Source organism: Mobula hypostoma, chromosome 6, assembly GCF_963921235.1.
Source record: "Mobula hypostoma chromosome 6, sMobHyp1.1, whole genome shotgun sequence".
NCBI classification, from domain to species: domain Eukaryota; kingdom Metazoa; phylum Chordata; class Chondrichthyes; order Myliobatiformes; family Myliobatidae; genus Mobula; species Mobula hypostoma.
In genome coordinates, this window is record NC_086102.1 from 171,936,159 (window position 1) to 171,951,952 (window position 15,794).

At 41.1% G+C, this 15,794-nt stretch overlaps 1 protein-coding gene across 1 annotated transcript in view; it reads left to right on the forward strand.

Annotated features, from left to right (window-relative positions):
- Window positions 1-15,794, forward strand: part of galnt13 (UDP-N-acetyl-alpha-D-galactosamine:polypeptide N-acetylgalactosaminyltransferase 13) — a 399,948-nt gene that overhangs the window by 284,344 nt on the left and 99,810 nt on the right. The window contains exon 7 of the mRNA XM_063052267.1: window positions 1,187-1,304. Within this exon, the coding sequence (XP_062908337.1) occupies window positions 1,187-1,304 (118 nt within the window). The remainder of the gene's footprint in view (window positions 1-1,186; window positions 1,305-15,794) is intronic.

Here is a 15,794-nt window from a genome sequence, read left to right on the forward strand (position 1 = left end):
ATCAAAAGGCATCTCCTGCTTTGGAGACACTAACCAATCTCGATGCCATATCCTCTAAATAGGATTTCACTTCCAATATCTCAAAATGGAGAGTGTAGATTGGAAACTTTTCATATGTGAAGTTCATAATGCAGTAGAAATAATCGTGGGAGCTTTATTTGAGATTTTCCTGGAATTTAATGTCACCTGATGTGATTTTTTTGAACAGGTGAATATTTCAGTACAGTATTTGATTTGTAGAAACATACATGCTTCTCAATTGCATTTTCTAAGCTGAAATAAATTTCAAGGATCACACTAGAATGTGCAAATCAATTTTGTCTACAACTAAACCTCTTTATCAGTTGTCTGTTCCAACAAATGCGGATGTTGGAAATCCAAATTCTTTCTGGCATCTTCCCCTTTCCTTTCCAGTCCTGAAGGAGAGTTTCAGCCTGAACTGTCAGCTGCTTATTCATTTCCATTGATGCTGCCTGATCTGCTGAGTTCCTTCAACAATTTGTGTTTATTGCAAATGATATGAGAATCTTACTGCTATGCTTCTACATGGAGAATATACAAATCAAAAAAGTACCTCAAATGCATTGTTTAAAGGCCTTTCTTATTTAGATAGGATAGTTTTCTTGTTCTTTGGGTGGGGGGGGGTTGGGGGGGAAGCATAAATATTCTCGACCGTCCAAGATGATGGCTGGTGAATCATGGCAATGTGTTTGCAGGCTTCTTACAAACTTCTAATCAGTGTCATTGTGATTTTTTAGTACATCAGGTCCACCAGTCTCCCACTCCCACTCTGAAATCAGTTTAAGCAATTAGATGTTTTATTCATGACATGTAGTATTTATTTTTAAGATGTGTGGAAAATAGCTGTGAATTAAATAAATATTTTAATACCAGTGAAATAAGTAAGAAACTTAAATGTATATGCTAATAATCCTTAAATTGCACACTCTCTGTACCAGACACACACATTCAACCAACATTTCCAGTTCAGGAAGTAGAAAATTCTTGCTGTAAAGGTGGATTTCTAAGCATCAGTAAACTTAACAAATGTAAAAAAAACCCTTCAGAAGTTTATATTATTAATATTAAGTGACTCACAAATACTTTGTTCATAAGTCTTATATATACACCACGAATTGCTGTTGTCTGTGCTGGATTTAAATATGACTCCTTATCTTTCCATTAGGACACCAACCATGGCAGGAGGCTTGTTTGCAATAGACAGGAATTATTTTGAAGAAATTGGAACCTATGATGCAGGAATGGATATATGGGGTGGAGAGAATCTGGAGATGTCATTTAGGGTGAGTGAACCTTCCATGTTATTTCAGATGTTTGCATTCATATAACGCATAATTTTACATATATGAATATTAATGAGCATTGTGTCTCCATGTTGTCACTGGCTGCCCTTTGCACAGTTGGCAATTGGATTTGTGCAAGAGGAAAATTGCCGAATGAAAGCATTGTGACAGGAAACTGGGCTTTGACCTGCATGATTCACCGCCCTTGGTCATTCATCAGCTGGACGTATCTTCTGTCATTCTGGTATTGAAAAGATGTGACAGGTGGCATTTGCTGAGTTATATGTGTGCTGTAACTGGCATTTCAAATAATGAAGAAACCTATTATCTTGATGAAGCTTTGCTCTAATACTGCTGCATTGTTTCTGGAAGTGAGATAATGTTGCCACAAAAGAGACTATTAATAATTATCCTCCAAAAACTTGATAATACCCACTGTTGCCTGTTAAGAGCCGTGCTTTCTTCAGTTGAATAAGTCAGTCATGGCCACCCACTGATGTATTTTTCTCAACGTTTGCATCTCATTTACATTTGTTAAAGTTGCGTAAGTGGCAGCTTGATCAGGAGTAAGACACTGAACTCAGGAAGGTCGTTTGTGTGAATCAGATGAACTTTGGTGTTTAGAATGAATGAAAGAGTGGCAGATAGAGCAGATAGGCAAACATTATAGTACAGGGTACATTACCTTGTGTAATTCACCTGTCAATGCAGATGGAAAATATCTGCAAACTGTCATGGTACTTAATATATGTGATATTAGAAACCTGGAAATATGAAAATAAGCATATCTAGTTCTATTTTCAGAATAGTTAAATTTTCTGTAGGACAAGAAGTAGCGTTGTATAACGTTGATAGAAATGAAAATGGCTATCAGAAGAGACTGCAAGCTGGAGGAGTGCTATAACTGTGTCTTCACCTCCTCTCTCACCACGATTCAGGGCCCCAAACAGTCCTTTGAGGTGAGGCGACACTTCACCTGTGGATCTGTCGGGGTCATCTACTGTACATGGTGCTCCTGTGCGACCTCCTCTACAATGATGAGACCCAACGAAGATTGGGGACTGCTTCATTGAGCACCTTCACAAAGGGTAGAATTTCCCAGTGGCCACCCATTTTAATTCTGCTTCTTATTGACATTCTGACATGTTGATACGTGGCCTCCTCTACTTCCATGATGAAGCAACTCTGAGGATGGAGGAGCAAAACCTCATATTCCATCTGGGTAGCCTCCAACCTGATGGCATGAACATTGATTTCTCTAACTTAAGATAATTTCTCCCTCTTCCCTTCCTTTCTTCTTCCATTCGCCATTCTGGCTTCTCTCTTACCCCTTGTCCTCATCTGCTCAACACCTCTGGTGTACCTCCTCCTTCCTTTTCTCCCATGGTCCACCCATCTGTCCAGATTCCCTCTTCTTCAGTCCTTTATCTCTTCCACCTATCATCTCCCAGCTTCTCACTTCAACCATCCACCTTCCCACTCACAAGGTTTCACTGATCACCTGCCAGCTGGCACTCTCCCTTCCCCACTATCCTCGGATTCTGGCTTCTTCCTCCTTCCTTTTCAGCCCCGATGAAGGCTCTTGGCCCAAAATGTTGACTGCTTAATCCCCTCCATAGCATTGTGTCTGTTGTTCCGTTGGGCTGATGTGCGCTCTGACTCACTGAAACAAAGCTTACACCTGCTACATCTGACTGCACCATACAGTTCATCAGATGAACCGTACTGCATCCTCAGGAAAAGTCCCATGTGAAAGGCTCTGATTCCTGATCAACGCCTATGGTGCTCAGACGAGATAGTCCTGGTGAGTTCCTGCTCCCGCAGCTTGCAATATCTGATGGTTGCCTCTGCTACCTGTCATGTTAAATTATCCTGATGGCAGTCTACAATTCACAACAGACAGATGTGTGGCCTGATCTCAATGACCTTCAAACGGGATATCCTGAGGTTCCCTTCACCATTGTTGGTGATGTTAACGAGGCCAACTTCAAGAGTACATTACCAAAATACTACCACAGCATGTCTCCTGTCGCACCAGGGGTTCAAACATCCTTGACCATTGCTGCACAGCCAAATACATACTGACCCGCCCTGCCCACACTGAAAAGTGAGGGCCCCGTTCAGAAAGTCATGCAGTCAGTCTGGTGAAATAGATGAACTTCAGCAGTATGTGACTTCTTTTTGTCGGTGAACTGCTCCATGTTCTAAGACTCAGGTGCCTGCCTAGATAAATATGTCACCACTGTCACAAACTTCATAAGTAAGTGTGCTGGACTGTGTACTGAAGTGGACAATCAGCTTCCCATGGATAAACTGAGAAATCCACTGCCCGATGAAGTCTGGGACTATGGCGTTTAACTCAGGTGTAGTGGCAAAAATTGATCCAAAATCAAAACAAAACAACTTGTGCCAGCCTGTGACCCCACAGAGTTGTTATGCCTGCATGACGTTCCCACAGCTCCAATGATTCTTATAAAGAGTCGAATTCCCTATTTCAATCTTTTATTAGCAATTAGCAAACATACAATTAAGCACTATTGAACATTATTCCTGTAGGTCTGCAAAGATATGATCTCTGCGGTCCGAAGCTACAAACTGCCATGAAATAAGCAAGAATACATAAGTTATTCCCTTCACTTTTAACACCCCCCCCCCACTACTCCTGTGACTAGTTACCATAATAAACATAAACACATTACACAGAATACATGGCTTCTAGATCAGGTGACCCCCCTCCCCCCAACGTACAAGAAATTGGGTTTCGTTTTTCAGGATATTCAGCTACCAGATCTGCCAAGGCCATACCAATCCAAAACAGAGTCCAAGACTAGTGCTTAGTTGTGGCAGGCCTATCTGCTGTAAGCGGTGAGCAAATTAAATGCTGGGCAGCATCGCTGACAATTGTGCATTCGTTCCAATGAGCTAACCGCATTCTCTGCACGCTTTCAACAGAAGGGGTTTGGAACATCACCACCACACTAACAGCTTCCAATACACCTGAACCCATAGTCACCAGTGCAGATGTAAGATCAGTCTTTTGGGGAGTGAACCCGTGGAAAACATCTGCCCAGATGGTGTCCATTGCTGTGTTGTTAGATCCTGAGCAGAACCACTGGTGGGGGTATTTGCAGACATTTTGAACCTCTTCCTGTTTTAATTTGAGGATCTTATCTGCCCTGAACAATTACTATCAACATATCACCTGTGGAACCAATGCTCCCTCTAATTTGTAATAAATAGTGTGCGCAAGAATCTTGTGGTGTGCAATTTTTTGCCCAATGACAACAGCATGCTTGCACTGAATTTTATATATAGAGGTAATCATTTTAACAACTGGAAAAATATTGTCAAAAAGAACTTTGATCTCTTCTGGGTTCGATCTTTTTCGCTCTTGAACATGTGCACCCTCAAAAATCATACATAGCAGGCCTGCAGCAGGTAAGGAAGGCCTGTAGCATGTATGCAGCATCTATATATGATTTGCTTGCTAAATGATGCTTTAAAATGTCAAGTTTCCAAATATCACTCCACTTTTTCCCACATGCAAATTCTCCAGCAACTTTTGCATCGTGACAATACACACAGATAACACCATTTTCTGGATTATACATAAATATTTCTCGTAGCTGCACGTTCTTGACTTCATGAGCTCTCAGTGGAGCAGTTTCTACTGTTTCATTAAGCCATTCCACTTTAAGTGAGCTAGCAGTTCTTTTGCACTTCACGTTCTTTGCTTCTTTGGTATTTGACATAGTGAATCAATAATTTCTTCAATAGAAACATAAGCCAGTTCTAAAACCTGCAGACAAATCATCGCAAACTCTACATTGTCAGCACCGTCTGCATCAGAAGCTGGAAAAGGAGATGTGATTGTGTGTAATTGTGAAATATTCTTAACACGCCAATGAGGTGGAGGGTTGCAACCTTTTGTGCACTGCTTAAATTACTTTTTGTGCGCTAGAAGTAAAAGATGAGTGTGCGCACAAAGGCGCACACCTTGGGGGGAGCATTATGTGAAACCAGGGGAGCCAACAGACGTGACTACTATTATGCAACCATCAAGAATGTTAACTATGGCCTCTCACACCCATACAGTGGAAAGTCCGATCACCCAGGTGTACTTCTATTCCCGGCGTCAGGGCAGAGACTAAAGACCACAGTACCAGTGGTGAAGACAAAGAAGTTATGGTCAAGGGAGGTGGAGGAGCTTTTCAGGACTGCTTAGCGTCAATGGACTAGACCATTTTCAACGATTCATCTTCAGATCTGAATGAATACACCTCCGTTATCACCAGCTTCTTCAAGACCTGTGTGGATGAGTGTGTGCCTTCGAGAACATACCAGACATATATACAAACCAAAAGCCATGGATGAACCAAGAGATTAGTAGTCTGCTGAGGGTTTGATCAGCAGATTTCAAGTTTGGTGATCCAGAACTATATAAGAAGTCCGGGTACGACATAAGGAAGGCTGTTGTAAGAGCAAAAAAACAATTTGGGTTGATATTTGAGATGGAATCGGATGCATGTCAGTTTTTGCAGGGTTTACAGGCCACTACTTTCTACAAGGCCAACCTAACATCATGAATGGCTGTGATGCTTCACTCCCAGATGGGCTCGATGTCTTTTATGAATTCTTTGAATGGGAGAATAAAACTAAACTAAAACCACTGCATTCACTTTCCAACAAAACAGATCTATGGGAGACATCATCTCCCTGGCTTTATACTTATCTATGTAGCACTTGGACAGTAGAGACACCTATGTCAGACTATCGTTTATGGACTACAACTCAGCCTTCAATCCGTGTTATTCCAAGCAAGCTCATCCAATAGACATGGAACTCAGCACCTCCCATGCAACTGGATTGGATCCTTGATTTCCTGAACAACAGACTGCAAGCAGGAAGAATAGGCAATAACACCTCTTCCATGATTATTTTTAGCAATAATTCCATGAGACATAGGAGCAGAATTCGGCCATCTGGTGCATTGAGTCTGCTTTTCCAATCAATCACAACTGATCTTTTTTCCTCCTCCTCAGCCCCACTCCATGGCCTTCTCCATGTAACTTTTGACCCATAGCCAATCAATAGCCTATCAATCTCTACCTTAAATACACCCAATGACCTGACCTCCACAGCTGCCTGTCGGAAAAAATTTCACAAATTCATCACCTTCTGGCTAAAGAAATTTATCTGTATATTTATTTTAAATGGATGCCTCTCTATCCTGAGGCTGTGCCCTCTTGTCCTAGACTCCCTCACATGGGAAACAGCCTTTCCCCATAAACTCTGTCTAGGCCTTTCAACATTTGAAAGGTTTCAATGAGATACCCCCTCATCCTTCTAAATTCCAGTGAGTAAAGATCCAGAGCAATCAAACGTTCCTCGTGTGGTAACCCTTTCATTCCTGGGATCATCCTTGTGAACCGCCTTTGAAGTGTCCCCGATGCCAGCACATTTCTTCCTCGATGAGGAGCCCAAAACTGTTCACAATACTCAAGGTGAGGCCTTACCAGTGCCTTATAAAGCCTCAGCATCACATCCCTGCTCTTGTATTCGAGATCTCTTGAAATGAATGCAAATATTGCATTTGCCTTCCTCACCACAGATTAAACCTGCAAGTTAATGTTTAGGGTGATCTGCACAAGGACTTCCAAGACCCTTTGCATCTCAGATTTTTGGATTTTCTCCCCATTTAGAAAATAGTCTACACATTTATTTCTACTACCAAAGTGCATGACTGTGCATTTTCCAAGTCTCTTGCCCATTCTTGAATCTGTCTTAAGTCCTTTTTCAGCCTTCCTGTTTCCTCAACACTACCTGCCTCTCCACCAATTTTCAAATCATCTGCAAACTTGGCAACAAAGCCATCTATTCCATCATCTGAATCATTCATATACAGCTTTAAAAGAAGCGGTCCAACACTGACCCTGCTAACACCTCTAGTCACTGACAGCCAACCAGAAAAGAATCCTTTTATTCCCACTCGCTGCATCCTACCAATCAGCCAAAGTTCTAACCATGCCAATAACTTTCCTGTAATACCATGGGCTCTTAACTTGTTAAGCAGCCTCATGTACGGCACCTAGTCAGAGGGCTTCTGAAAGTCCAAATATACAACATCCACTGCATCCCCTTTACCTATCCTACTTGTAATCTTCTCAAAGAATTCCAGTAGGTTCATCAAGCAAGATTTTCCCTTAAGGAAACCATGCTGACTTTGTCCTATCTTATCCTGTGTCACCAAGTACTCCATAAGCTCATCCTTAAGAATTCTTCACAAGGCTGTGGCCTTAGTTGCCCATCTCTACTTCCTGTACACTGGTGACTGTGTGGCAATATTCTGCTCTGGCTCTCTTTCCATGATGATACACCATTGAGGGCTGTTTCTCAAATAGTAGTGAGTCAGAGTACAGAAAGAAAATAGAAACATCAGCAAAACAAAAGAGCTGACCATTGACTAAAGGAAGAGAATTGTTTGAGAAAGGGCAGTTCATGAAATAAGGAACAGCTATGCATGACATTGTAATAACACCCAAGGCTAACCACTAATACTTTGATTTCCATGGTTGCTCCAGTTGACCACAATTATCTAAAAAGTGAAGGTTATTTGGTGAAAATGCATGCATAAATATGTTATAGTGAAATATATGTAAATATTTAGATCCCTATCTAGTCAATAACTTAGGACCTGTACTATTTTAGAACCTTAGAAGTAGTGTTTAATAATGCCTATTGCATGTCCGAAAAAAGACACGAAAGAATCTTAGAAATGTATAAGTCTTTGAAACAAAGTCATAGTCATACTTTATTGATCCCGGGGGAAATTGGTTTTCGTTACAGTTGCACCATAAATAATAAATAGTAATAAAACCATAAATAGTTAAATAGTAATATGTAAATATGTAAATTGTGCCAGGAAATAAGTCCAGGACCAGCCTATTGGCTCAGGGTGTCTGACCCTCCAAGGGACGAGTTGTAAAGTTTAATGGCCACAGGCAGGAATGACTTCCTATGACGCTCTGTGTTGCATCTCGGTGGAATAAGTCTCTGGGTGAATGTACTCCTGTGCCCACCCAGTACATTATGTGGTGGATGGGAGACATTGTCCAAGATGGCATGCAACTTGGACAGCATTCTCTTTTCAGACACCACTATCAGAGAGTCCAGTTCCATCCCCACAACATCACTGGCCTTACGAATGAGTTTGTTGATTCTGTTGGTGTCTGCTACCCTCAGCCTGCTGCCCCAGCACACAACAGCAAACATGATAGCACTGGCCACCACAGACTCGTAGAGCATCCTCAGCATCGTCCAGCAGATGTTAAAGGACCTAAGTCTCCTCAGGAAATAGAGACTGCTCTGACCCTTGTTATCTCACAGTAACAGCTTCTGGATGGTTTCAAAAGGCTTTTGACAAGGTCCCACACAGGAAATTAGTGTGCAAACTTAAAGCACACAGTACTGGGGGTAAGGTATTGATGTGGATAGAGAATTAGTTAGCAGACAGGAAGCAAAGAGTGCGAATAAATGGGACCTTTTCAGAATGGCAGGCAGTGACTAGTGGGGTACCGCAAGGCTCAGTGCTGGGACCCCAGTTGTTTACAATATATATTAATGACTTGGATGAGGGAATTAAATGCAGCATCTCCAAGTTTGCGGATGACACGAAGCTGGGCGGCAGTGTTAGCTGTGAGGAGGATGCTAAGAGGATGCAGGGTGACTTGGATAGGTTGGGTGAGTGGGCAAATTCATGGCGGATGCAATTTAATGTGGATAAATGTGAAGTTATCTACTTTGCTGGCAAAAATAGGAAAACAGATTATTATCTGAATGGTGGCCGATTAGGAAAAGGGGAGGTGCAACGAGACCTGGGTGTCATTATACACCAGTCATTGAAAGTGGGCATGCAGGTACAGCAGGCGGTGAAAAAGACGAATGGTATGCTGGCATTTATAGCGAGAGGATTCGAGTACAGGAGCAGGGAGGTACTACTGCAGTTTATACAAGGCCTTGGTGAGACCACACCTGGAGTATTGTGTGCAGTTTTGGTCCCCTAATCTGAGGAAAGACATCCTTGCCATAGAGGGAGTACAAAGAAGGTTCACCAGATTGATTCCTGGGATGGCAGGACTTTCATATGAAGAAAGACTGGATGAACTGGGCTTGTACTCGTTGGAATTTAGAAGATTGAGGGGGGATCTGATTGAAACGTATAAAATCCTAAAGGGCTTGGACAGGCTAGATGCTGGAAGATTGTTCCCGATGTTGGGGAAGTCCAGAACGAGGGGTCACAGTTTGAGGATAAGGGGGAAGCCTTTTAGGACTGAGATTAGGAAAAACTTCTTCACACAGAGAGTGGTGAATCTGTGGAATTCTCTGCCTCAGGAAACAGTTGAGGCCAGTACATTGGCTATATTTAAGAGGGAGTTAGATATGGCCCTTGTGGCTATGGGGATCAGGGGGTATGGAGGGAAGGCTGGTGAAGGGTTCTGAGTTGGATGATCAGCCATGATCATAATAAATGGCGGTGCAGGCTCGAAGGGCCGAATGACCTACTCCTGCACCTATTTTCTATGTTTCTATGTTTCTAGATTGTCGCCAGTATTTTAAGGATTTTCATCACAATTAATATAGAAACATAGAAAACCTACAGTACAGTACAGGCCCTTCAGCCCACAAAGCTGTGCCGAACACGTTCTTCCCTTAGAAATTACCTAGGGTTACCCATAGCCCTCTGTTTTTCTAAGCTCTATGTACCTATCCAGGAGTCTCTTAAAAGACCCTATCGTTTTCGCCTCCACTACTGTTGCCGGCAGCCCATTCCACGCACTCACCACTCTCTGCGTAAAAAAAAAACTTACCCCAACACCTCTTCTACACCTACTTCCAAGCACCTTAAAATTATGCCCTCTCGTGTTAGCCATTTCAGCCCTGTAAAATGCCTCTGACTATCCACATGATCAATGCCTCTCATCATTTTATACACCTCTGTCAGGTCATCTCTCATCGTCCGTCTCTCCGAGGTGAAAAGGCCGAGTTCACTCAACCTATTCTTATAAGACATGCCCCTCAATCCAGGCAACATCCTTGTAAATCTCCTCTGTACTCGCTATAGTATCCACATCCGTCCTGTAGTGAGGTGACCAGAACTGAGCACAGTACTCCAAGTGCGGTCTGACCAGGGTCCTATATAGCTGCAACATTACCTCTCAGCTCCTAAATTCGATTCCACGATTGATGAAGGCCAACGCACCGTATGCCTTCTTAACCACAGAGTCAACCTGCACAATTGCTTTGAGTGTCCTATGGACTCAGACCCCAAGATCTCTCTGATCTTCCACACTGCCAAGAGTCTTATCATTAATACTATATTCTACCATCATATTTGATCTACCAAAATGAACCTCCTCACACTCATCTGGGATGAACTCCATCTGCCACTTCTCAGCCTAGTTTAGCATCCTATCAATGTCCTCCTGTAACCTCTGTCAGCCTTCCACACTATCCAAAACACCCCCATCCTTCGTGTCATCAGCAAATTTACTAACCCATCCCTCCTCTTCTTCATCCGGGTCATTTATAAAAATCACAAAGAGAAAGGGTCCCAGAACAGATCCCTGAGGCACACCACTGGTCACCGACCTCCATGCAGAATATGACCTGTCTGCAACCACTCTTTGCCTTCAGTGGGCAAGCAAGTTCTGGATCCACAAAGTAATGTCCCCTTGGTAATATGCTTCATATTTTTGACTTAACCATTGAGTGTGCAAATAAGCATAAACTTGTTCTGAGGCTTTGATGCTACAGAGTTTAATCTGTGCTAAGTGAGATCACAGCTCCGAAGAACATTGCAATGCATGTATGGAGCCAATGTCCTCTTTATACCTGACTTTCTGCCAGGTTCTGCTCAGCACTGTTTTATTTCTTTCTGTGTTCATTGCCCTCTATTGTTTCGTACAGTTAGCCACTTATGGAAAGATGGTAATGGTGTCATGGCGTTTAAGGTCTGATCATAGAAGTTCCATTAGGGTCAGGGATGGAGTTGTCAGAACTGGTCTGGGGCAAGTAGATGCTGATAGACCAAAAGGAATAGGTTTAATGATGTAAAGGAGAGCTTGTTTGGCTTGAGAGAAAGACCATCTTCTCATTGTCATCTTAAATTACTTGTCATCTTTTGGTCCTGGTACCCCAAGTTGGCAGTGTTTTAAAAACAGACTGTACTCTAAACAAAATTTTTTAAAAACTACAAGAGTTTTAAACGTTCAACCCCCACCACCATTACATGATGCTGAACAGCTCCTTGTTACACTTCATTTCAAACTAGAATGCTTGAGATAACTTGGTTTGGATTTTCACTGATCTCAACCTTCAGCCAGAGCAATCTTGTCTGCATCTTTAGGTAACTAATTCTTTACCGAGGTGCCATTTTCCAGCATGCACCTTTTTCAATTGGGAAGGATGTAACAAGTGAAGTAATGCAAGGTTTAGTCGTTGAATTTCACGTTATGTGTGATTTACATTAAAGGTCTGGAGGTGGGGCAGAGTGCAAGGTGCAAGTTTGCCAATGACTTGAAAATAGGTGGGAGAGAATGTGGTCGTGAGGATATTTGCACATTGTAACAAGATATATAGATAGGTTGAGTGTGTGGAGAAAATGTGACAAACAAAAAATTCTGTGTCGTTTTGGTCACCTACCTACCTAAGTATGTAAATAAGGTTGAAAGAGTACAGAGAAAACTTACAAGCATGTTGCAGGGACTGGAGGATCTGAGTTATAAGGTAAGATTGAATAAGTTAGGACTTTATTCCTTGGAACATAGAAGTTTGAGGGGAGTTTTGATAGAAATATATAAAATTATGAAGAGCATAAATCAGGTGAGTGCAAGCAGGCTTTTTCCATTGAAGTTGGGTGAGATTTCAAGTAGAGATCATGGGTTAAGAGTGAAAGGTGAAAAGTTTAAGCATGAGGCGAAACTTTTTTTCCATCAGAGGGCCATGAGAGTGTGGAATGAGCTGCCAGTGCAAATGGTGCATACGACCTCAATTTCAACATTTAAGAGAAGTTTGGATAGGTACATGAATAGAAGGGGTATGGAGGGCTATGTTCCCTGATGGGAGTAGAGAGTTTATATAGTTCAGCACAGGCTAGATGGGCCAAAGGGCCTGTATCTGTGCTGTACTTTTCTATGGCTATGACATCCTAGGGTGGAAAAGAGTGAGGTCATGCAGTTCTTTAAAGGAATCAAAAGGCATTGGGTCATATAGGTGGAGAAAGGCTGCAGGTGAGTAGAAAGGGATCAAGTATTCTTATATACAAATCACAAAAAAAATTAAGGCAGCAGGCTAAGGGTAACAGACACCAACAGAATCAACAAACTCATACGTAAGACCAGTGATGTTGTGGGGATGGAACTGGACTCTCTCACGGTGGTGTCTGAAAAGAGGATGCTGTCTAAGTTGCATGCCTTCTTGGACAATGTCTCCCATCCACTACATAATGTACTGGGTGGGCACAGGAGTACATTCAGCCAGAGACTCATTCCACCGAGATGCAGCACAGAGCGTCATAGGAAGTCATTCCTGCCTGTGGCCATCAAAGTTTACAACTCCTCCCTTGGAGGGTCAGATACCCTGAGCCAATAGGTTGGTCCTGGACTTATTTCATAATTTACTGACATAATTTACATATTACAATTTAACTATTTATGGTTCTATTACTATTTATTATTTCTGGTGCAACTGTAACGAAAACCAATTTCCCCCGGGATCAATAAAGTATGACTATGACTATGAACAAGCGGGTGCAACAATATGTTAGGAAGGCAAAATGCCATTATTGGCCTTGATTGCAGGAATGTTGGAATCTAAAATAGGGAAGTATTGTTACAATTCTATATGGTATTGGTCAGGATACATCTCACAAATTTGCTCCTGTTTTTTAATGAAAAGATATGCTAACCTTGGAGCCAGTCCAAAAGAGATTGACTCGACTAATTCTGGGATGAAATAATGTCCTATATGAGAACTGAAGAAATAGGATTTGTATCTATTTCAAATATAGAAGAATGAGGGATGATCTGACTGAACCATATTAGATTTTAATGGGGGGGAGGGGTGTTTGACGGTTAATGTGAAGAAGTTCCCATTAATGGAAGACTTCTTGAACAGGAGGACCTCATTGCAAGACTAGAGAATAATAATGTTAAACTGAATTACATTGGAGCATCCTGCACATGGTGGTAAATGTCTAGAATTCTCTATTCTAGGAATGTAGAGATTATTTCAAAGTTCAAAGTCCATTTATTATCAATATATGTATACATTATACAACCTTGAGACCCATCTCCTTACAGGCAGCAATGAAACCCAAAAGAACCCATTACAAAAAAAAAGAAGACAGTTAAACATCCAATGTGCAGAGAGGAGAAAAATAAATTGCGCAAACAATAAAAGTAGGCAAATAACATTCAACTGAAGTTAACGAAAGAGAGCTGGTCATATTTTAATACTTAATATTTGAAGAGGAAGTGGGCACATTTTTTGACACGCCAGGGGATTGAGGACTGTGAAGAACTGGCATGAATGAGATGAGGCCTGGAACAGATCTGCCATGATCATATTGATCGACGGGGTAGGCTTCTGAGGTTGCTGACCGGTTCCTCCTCCTGTTGTCTTGTACCCTGTGGACAGTGGAGTAAACATGAACTGCCCAATTGATGCTGACTGGAAAATATCATTTATGTTCACGGGAAGTGGCTCCAGGCCAGGTTCTGGTAGGTGCTAAGTGATCTGGAAATGACTTCCCTAATATGCAGAGAAATGAGTTAATGTTTGTTTGTCCGTGGGTGAAGTGTCTGAGCAGTAATGCTTTCAGCCATAATTTGAGTCACACTATTTTAATGATTATTTTAATAATAAATGGACAATAATACAATAAAAGCTCAAATTGGCTTTTTGAAAAATTCATGCTTTTAGAAGACAAATTGATGTAAAGCAGGCTGACGTCTAACATTTAGAGCACTCTAGAGGGAAGGGATAGCCTTACTTACTTGTCAAATTCATTGACTGAATACACAAACTTATAATGGGCCGGATCATGCAGAAACTGGCCCATGCCTCATTTACTTCACAGATTCATCAGCCTTTTGGAATAGTTTTGTTCCAGCACCTATTCCATGAGCTAGTGTGGACCATGGTGGTGACTAGAACTTTGGATCACAGCTTGAGCCAACACTGACAGGCTGTCTTGGTGGATCTATGGATCAGACACATGAGAATTAGTTGAAAAAATAAATAATTAAGAAATGATTAGTAGAAAAAAATAATTTAACTGAAGTAATTTTTAAATATTAATAAATACAATAAAGAATAAACAACTTTCATTCCCTTATTATTTTAATCATGATCACAGATGTATAAGGTATAGCTGGCATAAAAGCATATGGACAAAATGCATCAATTCTCACAGGTCATGTTGTTCAGAAACACCCTGAACTCAATGCAGTGCCCAGGTTCAATGTGGCTACACTCAGGATTATACAGCCCTGTGTTTTGGATATTGATAAATCCTTAACTGCTGCAGTGAACACTGGATACCTCAGTGTTAATCTTTTGCCTCCACTCCAGTTTCTAAAGTTTATTAACGGCAAACATAAGAAAGGATGAAAATTGTATTGATGCTTTGAGGAAGTATAGACAAAAATATTACAAAGGTTGAGGAAAGGTCTGGCAAGGTTCCAAAAATGTGTTGAAAGTGCTTTTGTACAACTATTTTGCAATCTTTGTTTTTATCTATTTGCGCTCAATTTTCTTCCTCTTAGATTTTGGGAGGACATGATTGATCACACTACTTCCTTACAATTGCAAAAGTACTGAGTCAGTTTGTACAGTTATATCCAGAGCTGAAAGGATGGCTGTCTATGGATAAACCAAAAATCTAATAAGGCTCTAAGCATCAATGTAAATGCTTTTAATAATAAATATGGATCATAATCAGTACTGGCTTTTAAAAGAATGAATTCACAATTCTACCCATGGAGCTTGGAGAATCAGATATTTAAAATGTTCATTGAAAACATAGACCCAGAAGGCTTTACCATGCAGTAACATTTGTTGCATATTAAGAAACGTTCTGTTTCTCGTTTGAAGGAGAGGCTCTGAATTAACAGAATTGTTGATATTGATAATAACCCTGATAATGTCTAGATTATTTATCTAAAGGCCTAGGCAAGTAATCTTTTGAGATGTAGAAATCAAGATCAGCATATTAAATCTGTCTTCAATGATATTGAAATCAGGTTCATTATCACTGTAATAGGATGACTATGCAATTACTGCACATCATCAAGCACTATCTCATTCTCTGATGTCCTTTAAGGAGGGAAATCTTCATCTCTGGGATCATAATCAGTACAGGCTGATAAAAGAATGAATTCATTCTTTTTGATTTTCTAGACGCACAGAAATGAAATGATGAAAATTGAG